Here is a 19,162-nt window from a genome sequence, read left to right as displayed (position 1 = left end):
AAACAGTAGATCTGATACATCTTTAGGGGCAAAAGAGTGAAATTGGGTTTTCATCTTAGAGTCATCATCTGTACGATGCCTTTGTAAATACTAGACCGTTTCCATCAATATCTGTTTGTCCTCTCAATGTATCTATTTCTTCATGCTACTAGGTTTTCTCCTCTTTGTGATTATATGACAGGGTTTTGCTGCACTGATGTAACCTCTGTCATCCTTGTCAAATTTTACTGGTTTCTTCTTCATTATCTATATGTTTTAGTTTCCTACACTAAGCAGTGTAGCAAAGTGTTTAAGGGTATAGACTCTGGAGCCAGATTACCTGCGATGGTATCCTGGCTTTGCCACTGGCCAACTGTATGACCTTTGGCAAGTTATTTAACCTCTCTGGGCCTTGGTGTCCTCGCCCATAAAGTGAGGATAAGAAGCATACTACCTCATGTGAGAACTAAATGAACTAAAATGTGTAAAGTACTTAAACACTGCTCAATACATTGTTTGCTGTATGTTAGGTATGCAAATTCATCATCAGTGTCCAGCCATGATAGTAATATATGATGGCCTTATCATGGCTACTGTTGTACTCTGACCTAGTGACTCAAGGTCCAGATTCCTTTTTGTGATGGTGCTAGTGTCATCTTTGTGCTCTTTGGTCAGCTGATTAACTGTCTGCTGTGCAGCAAGAGGAGAAAGAAGGGAAGAGGGGTGTATCCGAACAGAGTTATTGTAACATCAGCATTGGATGTGATGACACTGTTTCATGTTTTATTCTTGTTTTATGTTTAAATCTCCAGTAAGGTTGGAATATTTTTGAATGTAAAGTACAAAGTAGCAATCTAACTTCTTTCTAAGTTAATGGCAGTGTCCCAAGACCATTTATTACATAACTCATTCCTTCTACATAGATTTGAAATGTCTTCTGATCCAATGCTGAATTCTTACATTCATTCAGTGAGTTACTACAGTTGTTCAGTCGTGTCTGACTCTTGCGACCCCATAGCACGCCAGGCTCCCTGTACATCACAACTCCTGGAGCTTGCTCAAACTTATGTCCATAGAGTCGGTGATGCCATCCAACCATCTCTCCCTCTGTAATCCCCTTCTCCTCCTGCCTTCAATCTTTCCTAGCATCAAGGTCTTTTCCAATGAGTCAGTTCTTTGCATCAGGTGACCAAAGTATTGGAGTTTCAGCTTCAGCATCAGTCCTTCCAATGAATATTCAGGACTGATTTCCTTTAGGATGGACTGGCTGAACCTCCTTGCAGTCCAAGGGGCTCTCAAGAGTCTTCTCCAACACCACAGTTCAAAAGCATCAGCTCTTCAGTGCTCAGCTTTCTTTATGATCCAACTCAACATCCACACATGACTACTGGAAAAACCTTTGTCAGCAAAGTGATATTTCTGCATTTTAATATTACATTCATTAGCTAATTCTAATTTCAAATAATTTCACTTATTTTGTCACTTTCTTCTCTGCCAGCACCATATTGTCTTGATTACCACATTGGGTTTTTTTTTTTAATGTTTCAGTAACTGGTAGGTCCTTAGAATTGTTTTCACCAGTTTAAATTGTTAAAACTCTTCTTGGAATTCTGATTGAATTTTATCTCATTTATATACAAACAGAAATATTTTATATTTTCTACACTACTGAGTATAACCTTCTAGAAGTGTCATGTATAATGAAATATTTTATGTCTTTCAGAAAACAAAGTTTTGGACTTCCCTGATGGTCCAGTAGTTAAGACTTAACCGTTTAATACAGAGGGTACAAGTTCAACCCCTCGTCAGGGAGCTAAGATCCCACATGCCTTGCAGCCAAAAAATCAAAATATAAAACAGAAGTGGTATTGTAACAAATTCAATAAAGACTTTCAAAATGGTCCACATCAAAAAAGTCTTAAACAAACCAACAAACAAACAAACAAAGCAAAGCTTTATAGGTTTCTTCACAGGACAAGACAATAATAATCAACATTTTAAAGTGCTATAACTTTTTACATGGCAGGCAGTATTTAAGTGTTTTACATATATTAACTCATTTAGTGCTATTATTATTTCAATGTTATGGGATTAGGCAACTGAAGTTGAGAGGTTAAATAGCTTGCCCAAGGTGTTACTGGTGTTATCTATCACACATGATAAATGCTTAGGTAAATAAATATCTGAAAATTGAAAGAACATACAGAAAAAATAATAATACTGATTTTTAAAAAGAACATAAAATTACCTAGTCTAGGATCTTCTGCATACCTTGTTTTAATCTCACAACAGCTCTATAAAGCAGCTGACATTATCATTAAGGGTAATGAATGGACAGTCATTATTTTTATTACTACTACTATTATTACTTTTTAAATTTTCTAAGTCAAATAGATTAACATGCAGCATTCTGTAACTTTAGGATGTAGAGAATGTTAAACTGGTTTAACTTTAAAGAAAATCCAAAGATACAACTACATGATTTAGACACAATAGTCGCAATAATGGGATAGATAACACCAGAATGAATGAGTACTAATAATGGAACTACTAGAAAACAATTTTTTCTCCCTATCTCCAGGTTTAAGTCTGAGTTCTTTCCCTTAATGACTGTAAAATCTTACGCAAATCCCCTTAATCTTTCTGACTTACTATTTTATCTCCAGCAAGTAACTGATAATGCCAGCCACTCTATGTCCATTCATTCTATTCAGTACATAGCGCATTTTTGTATATTCTTTCATAGTTATTTTTTGTACTTTATATTCTAGTAGGCAAATATATTCATATAAGTAAGCAGGAAAATAGACAGCTCAAGAGTATGATAACTTCTATGAAGGAATAAATGGGATCATATGACAGAGGAGATTAGGATGGCCTGAGAAAAATGTCTGAGGAGCTGGCATTTAGCTAAAACACAAAATATGAGAAGAAATTCACCATGTAAAGATTTGAGAAAAAGAATACTAGGATGTAGGAATAGGTGCAAAGGCCCTCAAGCAATAAAGAACTTGGCTCCTAAAGGGTACACAATGGCCAGTAACACAAAGATCTAACTTAGAGATGGAGGTAGAAAATACAATGCAAAATGTTTAAATGTCATTGCATACTTCACCACTTAAATGTTATGGCTTATGTTACATTTTATGAACCATGAACTAAACTTCCTGGTTAGGAAACCACAGAGAAAATTAAAAGGGTCTTGTTTATACAACTTAAATCAGATATGTGTATGTGTGCGTGTGTGTGTGTGTGTATCCATCTCCAGGTGTAAGAATGCTCAAAAACATTCCAATACAGAAATGAAAGTCATAAATTTTATCAAAGGATATCAAAATGTGAACATATACAGTGAAATGCCTGAGCAACATATAACAGAGGCTGTGGTGATTATCTCTAGACTCCAGTTGCCAAAAAACCCTTAGCTACTTAACACTGCAATTGTAGATTTATGCCTTCTATTAACAGTTAACCTTGTAGGAGACAAAACCCACCATATATCAAGTTAACGTGGCACAGCATCTAGAGAACGTTGTCATGTGGACAGAACTTTGGGCTTTGAGTTTTCCATAAAGTCTTGTCTTCTCCAACTCCAGTCTGTGTACTCACAACACAGAACATGCCACATGATTCCACTATCCCCATATGACCACTTGAGAACTATAATGATTCAATACATTCTATGTGAACACCCACACTGTCTCCTTTTGCTTATTTCACTACTTAAAGTCTAAGTATGTTAGTAGCAGAAATTCTACAACAAAAGTTCATTGGAAAAGATGAAACTAAATTAAAAGCTCCTCAGTCTGTGGATTCCAATAAAAAATTCCTGATTATCATCATTACTAACTTAAAAGTCATGGACAAATTTTGGTATGTGTGTAAGCAAAGTGATTCAAAATAAAAGGTTTATGTTAGTCTATCTGAGATGGACTAAACATGAGGTCTATAGAGGCTTAACAATCTTTGAAAAACTGTCATCCTAATTTTCCCCACAGTACAAACAGACTTAGCCCCCAGATAAAATACAATTCTGAACTCCACAAACTAAAGAGCAGCACCAGTCTACAGCCTGCACAAAGTCCAAGGAAAAGGGCCAAGGGTGGAAAGGAGAATAGAAGGGCAAATATAAAAGAACACCAGGAAATGAAATGATCTGAAAATGATCAAAGCACTAGAAAACAAATGAGACGATTAAGAAACAAATGTTTTAAGCTTCCCTTTCTCCACAGTGTCTTCAATGAATGCTCCTTCTATCTTTTCACCGTATCTTAATCCTGGCTCTCTCTAAACGGCCTCTCTTCCTCTCAGTTCAGTTCAGTCATTCAGTCGTGTCTGACTCTTTGCAACCCCATGGACTGTAGCACGCCAGGCCTCCCTGTCCATCACCAACTCTCAGAGTTTACTCAAACTCATGTCCGTTGAGTTGGTGATGCCATCCAACCATCTCATCTTCTGTTGTACCCTTCTCCTCTTGCCCTCAATCTTTCCCAGCATCAGGGTCTTTTCCAGTGAGTCAGTTCTTCACATCAGGTGGCCAAAGTATTGGAGTTTCAGCTTCAACATCAGTCCTTCCAATGAATATTCAGGACTGATTTCCTTTAAGATGGACTGTTTGGATCTCCTTGCAGTCCAAGGGACTCTTAAGAGTCTTCTCCAACACCACAGTTCAAAGGCATCAATTCTTCAGTGCTCAGCTTTCTTTATAGTCCAACTCTCACATCCATACAGGACCACTGGAAAAACTACTGGAAAAGCCTTGACTAGATGGACCTTTGTTGGCAAAGTAATGTCTCTGCTTTTGAATATGCTGTCTAGGTTGGTCATAACTTTTCTCCCAAGGAATAAGTGTCTTTTAATTTCATGGCTGCAGTCACCATCTGCAGTGATTTTGGAGCCCTCCCAAAAAAAGTCTGTAACTGTTTCCACTGTTTCCCCATCTATTTGCCATAAAGTGATGGGACCAGATGCCATGATCTTTGTTTTCTGAATGTTGAGCTTTAAGCCAACTTTTTCACTCTTCTCTTCCACTTTCATCAAGAGGCTCTTTAGTTCTCACTTTCTGCCATAAGGGTGGTGTCATCTGCATATCTGAGGTTATTGATAATTCTCCCGGCAATCTTGATTTCAGTTTGTGCTTCCTCCAGCCCAGCGTTTCTCATAATGTACTCTGCATAGAAGTTAAATAAGCAGGGTGACAGTATACAGCCTTGACGTACACCTTTCTCCATTTGGAACCAGTCTCTTGTTGCGTGTCCAGTTCTAATTGTTGCTTCCTGATCTGCACACAGATTTCTCAAGAGGCAGGTCAGGTGGCCTGGTATTCCCATCTCTTTCAGAATTTTCCACAGTCTATTGTGATCCACACAATAAAAGGCTTTGGCATAGTCAATAAAGCAGAAATAGATGCTTTTCTGGAACTCTCTTGCTTTTTTGATGATCCAATGGATGTTGCCAATTTGATCTCTGGTGTCTCTGCCTTTTCTAAAACCAGCTTGAACATCTGGAAGTTCACAGTTCACATACTGTTGAAGCCTGGCTTGGAGAATTTTGAGCATTACTTTATTAGTGTGTGAAATGAGTGTAATTGTGTGGTAGTTTGAACATTCTTTAGCATTGCCTTTCTTTGAGATTGGAATGAAAAAAAAAAAACTTAACCTTTTCCAGTCCTGTGGCCACTGCTGAGTTTTCCAAATTTGCTGGCATATTGAGTACAGCACTTTCACAGTGTCATCTTTTAGGATTTGAAATAGCTCAACTGGAATTCCATCACCTCTACTAGCTTTGTTTGTAGTGATGTCTCCTAAGGCCCACTTGACTTCTCATTCCAGGATGTCTCGCTCTAGGTGAGTGATCACACCACTGTGGTTATCTGGGTCATGAAGATTTTTTTGGATAGTTCTTCTGTGTATTCTTGCCACCTCTTCTTAGTATCTTCTGCTTCTTTTAAGTCTATACCATTTCTGTCCTTTATTGTGCCCGTCTTTGCATGAAATGTTCCCTTGGTATCTCTAATTTTCTTGAGGAGATCTCTAGTCTTTCCCATTCTATTGTTTTCCTCTATTTCTTTGCACTGATCACTGAGGAAGACTTTCTTATCTTCCTTGCTAGTCTTTGGAACTCTGTATTCAGATGGGTATATCTTTCCTTTTCTCCTTTGCCTTTAGCTTCTCTTCTTTTCTCAGTTATTCGTAAGGTCTTCTCAGACAACCATTTTGCCTTGTTGCATTTCTTTTTCTTGGAGATGGTCTTGATCCCTACCTCCTGTAGAATGTCATGAACTTCTGTCCATAGTTCTTCAGGCACTCTGTCTATTAGATTTAATCCCTTGAATCTATTTGTCACTTCCACTGTATAATTGTAAGGAATTTGATTTAGGTCATACCTGAATGGTCTAATGATTTTCCCTACTTTCTTCAATTTAAGTCTGAATTTGGCAATAAGGAATTCATGATCTGAGCCACAGCCAGCTCCTGGTCTTGTTTTTGCTGACTGTATAGAGCTTTTCCATCTCTGGCTGCAAAGAATATAGTCAATCTGATTTCGGTACTGACCATCTGGTGATGTCCATGTGTAGTAGAGACCTCACCATTCTCTAACACTTCCTATGCCTCAATAGCAGCAAAGGCTTTTGCAACACAGTATTCCTGGCATCTCATACCAGTGAGTGAGTGAATGAACATCTCTGAGTGGGTAAGTATAGAGTAAGCTGTTTCCCCATTACTAGTTCATCCTACTGAAACAACCTCTCTTCCTCTAAGGTTGAAGCCATCTACTGCCATCCATCAACTTTTTAGTCACTCTTACACATTCCCTGAAAACCCTGACCCTTAAAAGAAATGTCAGTTTCACTTGTCATTCCATAGACTTAAGTGATTTCAAAATCTTGGTAGACTGAGCCAAGACCTTTGTCTCATAATTCATTAATCTGACCATATCCAAAGAATTTCACCTATATCTGACTTAAGCAACCAATTCAAGTAGCCACAGCCTAGACTAGTGGTGTGCATAAACTAAAAGCTGATGCTCTGTGACAACCTAGAGGGGTAGGGTGGGGAGGGAGGTGAGAGGGAGGTTTAAGAGGGAGAATACATACGTATACCTGTGGCTGATTCATGCTGATATATGGCAGAAACCATCGCAATATTGTAAAGCAATTATCCTCCAACTAAAAATTAAATTTAAAAAATCCACTAGAGGACTTCTTAAGGATTGCCCCACTCCCACAGTTTCTGGTTCATTAGGTTTAGGACAGGGCCCCCAAGTTTGCATTTTTAACAAGTTATTAGATGATACTGTTGGTTCTGAGAATTTTAAGAATCACAGGTCTGTGTCTCTTCATTACCCAGAAATGGTTTACATTCAAAGCATCCCAACTCTGATAGCCATTTTCCAGTTCGACCTTTGGCCCTTTTAGACTTCACTCCCAATATACCTGTGGGAGTATATTTGATCACAGCCCTACTCAAAATCTACCTACTTGTTTTTGGTCAATAATTCCTCTCATCCTGCATATTTGCTATTTTTAATACTGGCCACTTTCCTCAAGGCCACAATCACCCTCTGCCATCCTTACTCCCCACAGATCACCTCAACTCTTAACAGAGAAAACAGAGGTCAAAAGGCAGGAACTACTTTATTTCCTCTGAACACGCCTTCACACTTTTCCATTTCAGTAACCAACTTCACCTCCTTCATTCTAGCCTCAGAAAGATATACCTTCTAAAGTCCAAGACAATATTTCTAATTATTTTCTCAATCCTACACTCTACCATGGCTTTCCAAATCTCTGCTTCATCAAAAGAACACTTCTTATGCCTATAATTTCAAACTCTCCCTCACTACAGGCAAAGTAAATGTATTTTTAATTTTAATAGAAAGCTGACAAACTGCTTTTCAAAAAGACTGTTACATTGTGGCAGAACACTAGAAGTTTATTTTCAGAAAAGGTTAAACCAAAGAGAGATTCTGGATCAGAAATCATAGACCAGCTGAGAACAAAAGCATTCTACTGAGAAGAAACACTGAAATCCCAACCTCTTTTCCCTTGTTCAGCTCTAACACCAGCAGTGAGGCATTCATGCCTCAAATGGGATTCTAGGAAGAGTCCTTCCTGGGAAAAGTGAACAATTCAAAAAACAGGTACAGATACTGAAAGCTACAAATCCTCCAGTGAAAGCTAGGTCCCTATCAAATTACCTTAAGGAGAGGATAACATACGGTGACCAACCATTCTATTTTGCCAAGCCTGTTGTCATGGTTTTAGTACTGAAAGTGGTGTGTCCTAGAAAACCCCTCAGACTAGGATAGTTGGCCATCTGTGGATAAGCCCCACCCCTGAATACAAACTTCCAATCAACTGTTTATGTCTTCCTCTTAAAAATGAAAGGGTGGTCAAGGATTATCAAACATTTGAGAAAAAACACAAACACTAGTGGAAACAGAAAACAGAATGCAGCAACAACTAATAATGCAAGAAGCCAAAAAAAAAAAAAAGGTTATGCACCGACAAAACATGAAAGAGAAGACTATTAAAAAAAGAAAAAACACAGAGGTTTGAGAATTGAAGTAAAATTTCTGGTTTAAAAAGGTCCACCAAAATCCAAATACAATGCATGAAAAACACCCACACCTTGGGGCTTGATTGTAAAATTTCAGAACCTTGGAAGAAAGAAAAGATCTAAAGTATTTTTTCCCAGCAGAGGGGGAGAACTTCACACATAAAAGGTAAAAAAAGAAATCAGAAAAATACCAAGACTTCTCAAAAACAGTCCAAACCCTGGAAGACAATGAAAATTTACTCCAAGTTTTAAGGAAACTACCATCTCTAACTCTAAGACATTTTCTGACATGCTAGACCTTTAAAAGATGAATTCCCATGAACCTCTTCTCAGGAAGTTCCTAGCAGGTGTGGTCTACCGAAAACAGGGAAATAAACCAAGAAAAATATGGGACTGGGAAACAAGGAATCCAACCCAAGAGAAAAGTGAAAGGAGTCCTCAGGATGGCCTGTGTAGGAGGCCCAGAGAGAAACAGTCTAGATCAGAATGGAAGAACACAGAATTCTGGGCACAGTAGTGCCAAAAAATGAACTAAAACAAAACAGAAAACTGATTACTCCGAATATGAGAAGATTTTTTTCACTTCTAGAGAATAATTTTAGGATAAATTATTGATTGAAACATAGACAACTAAGCAAATAAAAGAGACAACTATTAACACAGGGAAAACAAACAAAAATGTACAAGAAGAAAATGTAACAATACTCCATAGGCCTAGCTGTGTACATGATATGGTGTGCTATAAAATGATACATATTTTCAGTTTCCTTTTTAATCTTTGAGGCTGATATATATATATTTTTCAAGCTCATAACTTTAAAAAGTGCAAAAAAGTATCTTTCCCTAACATTCTATTGACACTGATTCAGCAAAGATCACATATCACCCAGATGACAAATCCCAGAATAAATGTTCTACCATAAACTTATAATCATCTTGAAATGAGACAGTAAAAATTATTTAGAAATACTTGATAAAGTTCTAATTATTCTAACTATTGCTAAAAATTTTTTAAAGCAGGTTATAAAATAATATGTATGGTATACATCATGATTTTTAAAATGTGTATATTATATATATTATTAATGAACAGAAGATAAACAAAAAGTCCAGCCACTAAAGTATTAAGGGTGGTTATTATCAATGGTTTGAGTGATTCTATTTCCTTCCACAAGGATTTTTATATTTATCAAATTCTCTTTAAAATCAGAAATAGACACATGTATCTGTATACAGTCATCTTATCCAGATTTTTAAACTTACCAGGAATAATGAAAATAAGCAGCTTAGGCCTCGTGCCACTTTGATTATTAATGAGGTCAGTCCAGGGCCCACACTTTAGAACCTGGGTTTCAACTCCACAACATAAAATGAATTCCTCATGAACAGGAATTTCTTCCTTGATTTGTGAGTCCATTTCTAAATAAGGGGAGAAGAACAATATGAAGAGTCACTAAAATATAAAACTTTGAGCCAAAGGCAATATTCGAGAATAAAGAAGACAAAATTCAATATACCTAGAAGGAAATGTCACAAAGAGTTATGGGAAATATATGACTATTTAGCTACCCTAGATTTTTGGATTACAAAAAGAAATTAAACCACAAGAGTAGGGAGATAGAGGGACATGTCTGGTGAAATTAAAGATGATAGAGGAGTGTGAATCAAAACAAAAACCCCACCACTCTCCTCTCCAGTCTAAACTGACAATATCCACGGCTAACTTTTATTTTCCCTCTGCTGGAATTCTCCTATAGCTATATTCTCTACCAGTGAGACCTGGTGAAGTCTGGTGAAGAAACAGAGGCTCTCGCTGCACTTGTATTCTCCCAGATAAGAAGGTAAAGAAGGACAGTGAACTCCTTGATGAGCTGAGTCTTTCCTTTATTTTATATTTTTATGATATTAAAGCATTATATTATTAAATTATGAAATGGGTAGGTAGAAAAAAACAGAATATCAGATAGCATCACAAACAATTTTCTGAACAACCATAAAACAATTTTCTGAATAATCAAGATATGTGCAAAAATGCAGTCCCAAATTACTTCTATCAGCCCTCCATCTCTGCCTCTGCCTCTATCAATAGGACCATGTCCCAGAATTTCATTGGTCTTTCTATCCTCCTCTTTAACTATCCTCCTTTCATTCAAAGCCCTCCAGAGTCTAGTCTAGACATTCAAAGCCCTCAAGCTTTTTCTCCTCTTACTGCTTTACCATTAACTTTGCACTAGGGTCTGTCTTGTTCCTGCAGTTCGTCAGTTGTCTTCATGCTTTTCTGCTCCTAGAGCTTTGCCAATGTTTTCCTCCCCCACCATTTTTCAGATGCTTTCTTCGTGCCAGTTATCAATGTACTGCCTCCAAATTCACTCTTCATTGCCTTCTCTGGACAAATGGATCTGAGTTTTTAGAATATTTTCCCCTGCCAACTGACATGATGCTAACCTTGAAGAATGGGCTAGAAGAGAGACACTGCAGAAGGGATTTTTTTCCCCCTGGTTTCAGTATACTCTCCCAGAAGATTTCTTGAGGAATTGTCCCTCCCACTTCCATGCTCAGGCTGTGAGGTTTCTCTAGAGCAGTGACTTCCAAGTGGAGATAATTTTGTCCCCCAGAAAACATATGGCAAAAAATAAAAACAGTTTTTATTGTCACTTGGTATCAGGGGAGTTATTACTACCAGCATCTAGTGAGTAGAGGCCAGGGATACTGCTTAACACCCTACACTGTACAGTACAGGCCCCCACAACAAAGAATCAGTAGCCCAAACAGTCAATAGTGGAAAACTATCTGGAATGAAAAATTTTCACTTATGAAGTGGGGACTCCTTTCAAAATTATATTAAAATATGTTGACTGACTAAGTAAATAAAAATATCATCTCACCTTTTCAACTGATTTTTAGTTCACTAATAAATGTCACTGTAGCGCAATCTCTAAAACTATCACAAAATACAATATATTTATAAAGGTCTTATGACATTTATAAAGTGTTAGAAACAATTAGATTTAACGTTATACACAGTACTAAATTAGAGTGCTGACAGAGAGGACACTGGCTAAATTTAAGATTTGCACCAGAAAGAGAATCCAAAGTTATTAACTATATTCAACTCATAAACACTTAACTTCAAAGTAAATGACATCTTAGGAGTTTAGCCACAGAATTAACAAGAATGCAAGCAGATATGAAACTCAAAACAGTCTATGAAAATTGGAAAACAAGCAAAACACTAACTCTAAACAATTCAAGTAAAATACCACTGAGAAACCTGGAGTTAATGTACATATTGTAAAGCATCTTTTTATTTTACTTCACTCTTATGTTTCTGAATCTTACACAGCCAAATTAAAAAAAAAAATAAGAAAAATTTTACTTTCTTCCTTACCTAAGAACCCAGGGTAATTCAGTGCTACAAACAATGGGCAGATTAACAGGAGACAATGTGTTCTAATATATATTATTAAAGGCTGATGGCCCCACCCTCAGGCACCACCTACAAGCAATCTTTAATGATCAGTTTTAGCAAGCAGCACGATTTATGCTGGATTAAAATCCAGGTACACAGTGTAGCTACAATCCGCACAATTTAGGTGAGCTTTACTCAGCTAAGCATAGGTGTTTATCTGCTTATATTAATTGGATTCTAACTTTATTTAGGTCAAAAGAAAGAAAAAGAAAACTACACACTAACACCTTTCATATCTATACCTTAACAAAATATTAATAAATAGAATCTACCAACATAGACGGAGATGGCAATGCCACCCCACTCCAGTACTCTTGCCTGGAAAATCCATGGACGGAGGAGCCTGGTAGGCTGTAGTCCATGGGGTCGCTAAGAGTTGGACACGACTGAGCGACTTCACTTTCACTTTTTACTTTCACATGCATTGGAGAAGGAAATGGCAACCCACTCCAGTTTCTTGCCTGGAGAATCCCAGGGACGGGGAGGCCTGGTGGGCTGCCCTCTATGGGGTCGCACAGAGTTGGACATGACTGAAGCGACTTAGCAGCAGCAGTAGCAGCAACATAGAAGATGAGTTATGTGGGATCTATTCCAGGTATATTTAACATTCAAAAGTCAATCAATGTAGTTCATCTATTAAGATATTAAAGGAAGAAAACACATAATCACATGAGTTAACTAAATGCACATCCTGTTACCCAACAATTGTATTACTGGGTATTTGTCCTAGAGGTATAAAAACATATTCATTCAAAAACATTCAAGTAAAGATTCACAGTTCTATTTGTAACAGCCTATAACTGGACTCTACAAAAAAGTGAAAGGCTAAACCAACTATGATAAGCCATACCATAGAATTCTACTCAGCAAGAAAAAGGAACAAACTATTGAGTCACTCAACAGTTTGCATGGATCTCAAAGGAATCACACATCCTGTCTGGTGTGCAAAAATAAAAAAACTCAAAGGTGAGAGATTACAGTAAACTCCCAGTGAAAGTGAAATCGCTCAGTCTTGCCCGACTCTTTGTGACCCCCGTGGACGGTAGCCGACTCTTTGTGACCCCCGTGGACTGTAGCCCACCAGGCTCCTCCGTCCAGGGGATTCTTCAGGCAAGAATACTGGAGTGGGTTGCCATTCCCTTGTCCAGGAGATCTTCCCGACCCAGGCATCGAACCCGGCTCTCCCACATTGTAGGCAGATGCTTTACCGTCTGAGCCACCAGGAAGTTTTGGGCTTACCTACTCCAGTATTCTTGCCTTCCTCAACGACCGCCCCACCCCCCCCCCAACCTCCCTCCCCTCCTGCAAAACGCGGGCTCAAAGAAAACTCCCAGTAGACTGCAGCAAAGAACTTCAAGAGAGCTATGAAATCGGTGCAGGGGTGTGGGCAGGTCATGCTTTAAGAGTTGACACTGAGTGCTTATTACCTGCAAAGTACTGTTCCAAGTGTTACATGAAGTATCTCAGTTAAGAACACAATCTTATCAAGTGGCTACTAATGTACCCCATTTTATACATAAGACAAAATGCTGCTGCCGCTATGTCGCTTCAGTCGTGTCCGACTCTGTGCAACCCCATAGACGGCAGCCCACCAGGCTACCCAGTCCCTGGGATTCTCCAGGCAAGAATACTGGAGTGTGTTGAAACACGGACTATTTCCGAAAAGTACCATGATGCATCACACGCGGTAGAGGCAACAAAAGTCACAACTGTTTTCCCAAAATGCTTCACTCTTTAAGTTCAAGGCAGCAAGTGCCATTTTGACTTTGGCGTCACGGAGAACTATTAGACCAACTAGAGCGAACCTCAAACAAAGGGTGGATACCTGGTATAACAAATTTGAGAGAGGCGGCGGGAAGGCGGTTGATCCTGAGGAGAAACTTGATTCCAAACCAAAAGAGGCCTTCAGTGGACAAGGTGGGAAACTGACACCCAGGGCGGCAAAAGAACTGACTCGCTCAGGGCTAGAGGCCTAAGTTGGTTCAAGAACTCAGACCTTTGGACTCCCTAGTCCAGACTTTGGCCACTTCTAGTCACTTGTTCCCAACCAGCCGCCCAAAATCCGGGCTCCTTACTCCCCAAAGGAGCCGCCATAAGACTCCCTACAGGCAGGCTGCCCTTAACGGTCCACATGGTACGTTCCCTCTGGGCCGGCAGCCAAAGGGGCTCCGGGCCCCCAAGCGGTCGCAGCAACGTTATTCACGCTCCTACCGGCCGTCTGGCTAAGGGCGGCACGGGTTCTGCGAGAGCCATTAAGAGAAAGGGCTTCAGCTCCCACGTGCCTGTCCCGCCGTCCTTCCTCCTACGAAGCCACCCCCAGAACGTGGTAGGGAGCTCCTCACCTGTCCACCCGGAAGGCACCACCTTCTGCCAAAACCTGAGTTAGGCGTCGCCGGGACCAGAAGTCCCGCCCCACTTTGACGTCATAGCGCCGCGCCGCGCGCCGCGCGCCGCGCGCCGCGCTGCGGAACCGGGCCCCTCTGGGTCACCGGGTGTGGCGAGTTTTGCAAGTTGCTTGACCCTGGTTTGGACCAGGTGGACCGGATCCAGCGAGAGCGCTGGAAAGCTTTATCTGTGCTGGAACTTTCTTTCCTCCTTCATTTGAATTTCACCCGCCTTTTATTTTAATCATCCTTGATACACTTGAAGCTTCTCTTTCTCCAAGTTTTCCTCTGCCCATGTTTCCTTCTCCTCCCTTACTGGCTGCATCTCTTCCTTTAGTTTGCCCACATTCACGGGACAGTTGGGTCTCAGCTGACCTGTTTGTTAGCGTTAATATACCCAGACTCTGCTAGTCGGCCCTGTAACAAAATGATGAAGATCCCTAGTTCGGAGATATTTTAAGCTGTGGACTGAAAAAAGGATGCACAACTTGAGAGTTGCCTGTTACGTTTATTTGGGGGCAAAATGAGGACTGCAGCCTGGGAGGCAGTCGCCTCAGCTCTGAGAGATTGCTCCAAAGAGTCAATAGCGGAAGGTCGATATAAGATTTTGGTGAAGGGGGGTGGGGATTCAATACAATTAGGCACTCCTTTTTACAAAAGGTTTTCTGTTTGTCAGGAGCCTCTGACTTCACCATGAAGGGATTTGGTGCTTTTTTAAGAGCTTGCCTGATAGCTCAGTTGGTAAAGAATCCACCTGCAATGCAGGAGATCCTGGTTTGATTCCTGGGTCAGGAAGATCTGCTGGACAAGGGATAAGCTGCCCACTCCAGTATTCTTGGGCTTCTCTTGTAGCTCAGGAGACCTGGGTTGGGAAGATCCCGTGGAGAAGGCTACCCACTCCAGTATTCTGGCCTGGAGAATTCCATGAACTGTATAGTTCATGGTTCACAAAGAGGTGGCGGACATGACTGAGTGACTTTCACTTTCACTTCTGTTGTCACAAGGCTCCAATGTCACCATGAAGGGATTTAGTGCTTTTCTAGATATGAGAAGATGCAAGGATTGAGATCATAAAATCTGTTCCTAAAAACATCCAACCACCGAAAAACGTGTCCCACCAGATTTCCTGGAGCACAGAGTGCTTCACTCCACCCTGAACTCCCTTGGGTTGTTGAAGGTCAAAAACTGCAACATTATAGGGTTCAACCTCCACAGAGGCAGATGGCCAATTCCCTTATTGTTGTTCAGTTGTTGGCAAATGCTCTTGGCAAGTGCCAATTTGTAATTGACAGAGCTTACATACCTAAACTCCATGAAGACAAAAGTCATATTCATTTTGTGAACTGTTGATATCCTCAGCACCTGGCATATAGGTGAGTGGCATATGTCTGTCCAAAAATGCAGTAGAGAAAACGAAATAGTTTTCTAGCACCAGGGAGAAGCAGACAAGCAGGCTGGTGAATCAGTAATCTCCCCCACGCATAGAAAAGAAGACTTGATGCTTTAGTATTTAATATCTCAGTGGAGGCACCATCTTCTAGCCGGTGGTTGGAAGTTGACTGGTACATCTTCATTACCTTCTCTGCTTTTGGTTTACTTCTAAATATAATAATTAACCCAATGAGCTTAGAAAAGGCCACTCCTTGTGTTTAGAGCTTCACATGGATCAACATTTTGAATCCTCACACAACCCCAATGAGGTCAATTATGCAGGTCAGGAAGCAACAGTTAAAACTGGACATGGAACAACAGACTGGTTCCAAATAGGAAAAGGAGTATGTCAAGGCTATATACCGTCACCCTGTATACCGTCACCCTGTATACCGTCACCCTGTTTATTTAACTTATATGCAGAGTACATCATGCGAAACACTGGACTGGAAGAGGCACAAGCTGGAATCAGGATTGCCGGGAGAAATATCAATAACCTCAGATATGCAGATGACACCACCCTTATGGCAGAAAGTGAAGAGGAGCTAAAAAGCCTCTTGATGAAAGTGAAAGAGGAGAGGGAAAATGTTAGCTTAAAGCTCAACATTCAGAAAACAAAGATCATGGCATCTGGTCCCATCTCTTCATGGGAAATAGATGGGGCAACAGTGGAGACAGTGGCAGACTTTATTTTTTTGGGCTCCAAAATCACTGCAGGTGGTGACTGCAGCCATGAAATTAAAAGACGCTTACTCCTTGGAAGAAAAGTTATGACCAACCTAGACAGCATATTCAAAAGCAGAGACATTACTTTGCCAACAGAGGCCCATCTAGTCAAGGCTATGGTTTTTTCAGTGGTCATGTATGGATGTGAGAGTTGGACTATGAAGAAAGCTGAGCGCCAAGGAATTGATGCTTTTGAACTGTGGTGTTGGAGAAGATTCTTGAGATTCCCTTGGACTGCAAGGAGATCCAACCAGTCCATTCTGAAGATCAGCCCTGGGATTTCTTTGGAAGGAATGATGCTGAAGCTGAAACTCCAGTACTTTGGCCACCTCATGCGAAGAGTTGACTCATTGGAAAAGACTCTGATGCTGGGAGGGATTGGGGGCAGGAGGAGAAGGGGACGACCGAGGATGAGATGGCTGGATGGCATCACGGACTCGATGGACGTGAGTCTGAGTGAACTCCGGGAGTTGGTGACGGACAGGGAGGCCTGGCGTGCTGCAGTCCATGGGGTTGCAAAGAGTCGGACATGACTGAGCGACTGAACTGAACTGAACCGAGAGTCTGGAAACCGACAAATGGACAAAATAAGTGAATAATTACAATGCAATCACACTACATGGGGGCTTCCCAGGTGGCACTGGTGGTCAAGAACCTGTCTGCCAGTGCAGGAGATTTAAGAGATGTGGGTTCGATCCCTGGGTCTGAAGATCCCCTGGAGGAGGGCATGGCAACCTACAACAGTATTCTTGCCTGAAGAATCCCATGGACAGAGGACCCTGGATGACTACAGTCCATAGGGTTGCACAGAGTCAGACATGACTGTAGCAATTTAGCACACATGCATGGCACTACATGACTTGTTCAAGGTGTTGTTGTCCCTCGTTACTAATGCACAGCTATATGTGTGCAAAATTCCAGTGAGTGTGGTTAAAGTGCAGCAGTTCTTTCAGTTCTTGCATATGCATTTGTGGTGCATTGCTCAAGTGATTTTTGTCTCCAATTTCATTAAATAATTGAGTCTGTGCCAGAAAAAGCAACCGCAGGGGTTCCTTTTTTTTTTTAATCTATCTTTCCAAATCTTTGGCCAGTCTATGTTATCCCCATATTATATGCTGTTTAAATAGTTTCTACTTTTGACCTTCAAGGCATTTGTTAGGATTGCACTTCTCTTATAGGCCAGGGGTGGGAGAGTCCTAGGAAGGGAGCTGCCAAGGGGATGTGAGTATTTTTGGCCCATGAACTGTGGGGAGAAATACTGCTTCACTTCCAGGCTGAGCAGTTGATACTTCTTGTGTGAAATCCTCCAAAATGTCACTGTATCATTTGGTGAGATGATGGCAACATTTGAATGATGTCTGTCCCAACAGCCTGTGTCCTTGAGTAGCTGCTGCTACATAAAACCTATTGACCATCCTGTGATGACTATTGAAGAAAGAAACCTCTGTTGCTATTTTTGGTTCTGTTACAATGTAGCCTGTCTGCATTGATACAAAGGGATAGCCTGCACAGAGAGGCTCTTTTTTCTCACTCTCTTGATTTAAATTCCAAATACTCAGGGGAGACTTTCTGATTGGCTGGGCTTGGGTCTGGTTGTCAGCAGTTGTCCAATCATCAGTGACAAGCATTAGGGGTCATACTGTACCTGGAGAAGGAAATGGCAACCCACTCCAGTATTCTTGCCTGGAGAATCCCATGGACAGAGGAGCTTGGTGGGCTACAGTCCACGGGTCGCAAATAGTTGGACACAACTGAGCGACTTCACTTTCGCTGTACCTTGTAGACAAGGACCCTCTGCTCCAGTTAAGGGATTTAGTGAGCAGACAAACGTTCCACAAAGGTGTCCATTACAAGCACACTTGGCTATAAAATTAGACCATTGTATACTGATTTAAAAAACAATAAATGAAATTGAAACACTTTCACCTTTTACATAATAAATTTAGACTGCTATTACTCATTCAGTGTTTACTGAGTACCTGTTACATTCCAAACATTCTTCCAGGCACTGAGGACATGAAGGCAGACTAGAGAGAAAAACACTTGCTCCCACTGCATGGAAAATAAACAAATTTAAATAGATTAATATAATAAGGACAGTGGAAGGGGAACTAAAAGGTGGGGTAACAGAGAGTGAGGAGTACATTTATTACCAACTGCTGCTTTACAAATTACTCCAAAACATAGCAGCCTAAAGCAAACATTTATTATATTGCACAGTTTCTGAGGGTCAGGAGAGCCAGAGAGCCTACGTGGAGCTCAAAGTCTTTTATCAGATTCCAGCCAAGCTGGCTGGTCAGGGCTAAAGACATCTCAAGCTCCACTGAGGCTGGGAAATCCACCTCTAAGCTCAGCTTCGTGATTGCTGGCCAGCCATTGTTCCTCACTGGCTGTTGGCCAGAAGCTGACCTCCTCCAGTGGCACCTGGGGACTCATTATAAAAGCATTCAGGGCTGACTCCACATTTCATTAATCCAGCAGTGTCCACAAAAAAGATGCAATTCAGGGTCTTCTGATTGTTTGACTTTGTGACTATTCATCGCTATTGTGGATCCTCCATTCCTTCTGCAAAGTGTCCCCAACAACTGTTGCCATTTCTATGTGTTGCTTTT

The 19,162-nt window shown here is 40.5% G+C and overlaps 1 protein-coding gene across 1 annotated transcript in view; it reads right to left on the bottom strand.

Annotated features, from left to right (window-relative positions):
• The window catches only part of LDAH (lipid droplet associated hydrolase), a 93,047-nt gene extending 78,633 nt beyond the window's left edge, over nt 1–14,414 (bottom strand). Inside the window, exons 1-2 of the mRNA XM_052648517.1 lie at nt 14,352–14,414; nt 9,804–9,959 (exon numbers count right to left, since the gene is read on the bottom strand). Of these exons, the coding sequence (XP_052504477.1) occupies nt 9,804–9,957 (154 nt within the window). The 5' untranslated portion in view covers nt 9,958–9,959; nt 14,352–14,414. The remainder of the gene's footprint in view (nt 1–9,803; nt 9,960–14,351) is intronic.
• Between the last annotated feature and the right edge of the window lie 4,748 nt (nt 14,415–19,162).

This window comes from Budorcas taxicolor, chromosome 11 (assembly GCF_023091745.1).
Source record: "Budorcas taxicolor isolate Tak-1 chromosome 11, Takin1.1, whole genome shotgun sequence".
Lineage (NCBI taxonomy): Eukaryota > Metazoa > Chordata > Mammalia > Artiodactyla > Bovidae > Budorcas > Budorcas taxicolor.
Note: the sequence above shows the minus strand (reverse complement) of the source record. Positions and strands in the feature narration are given on the sequence as shown.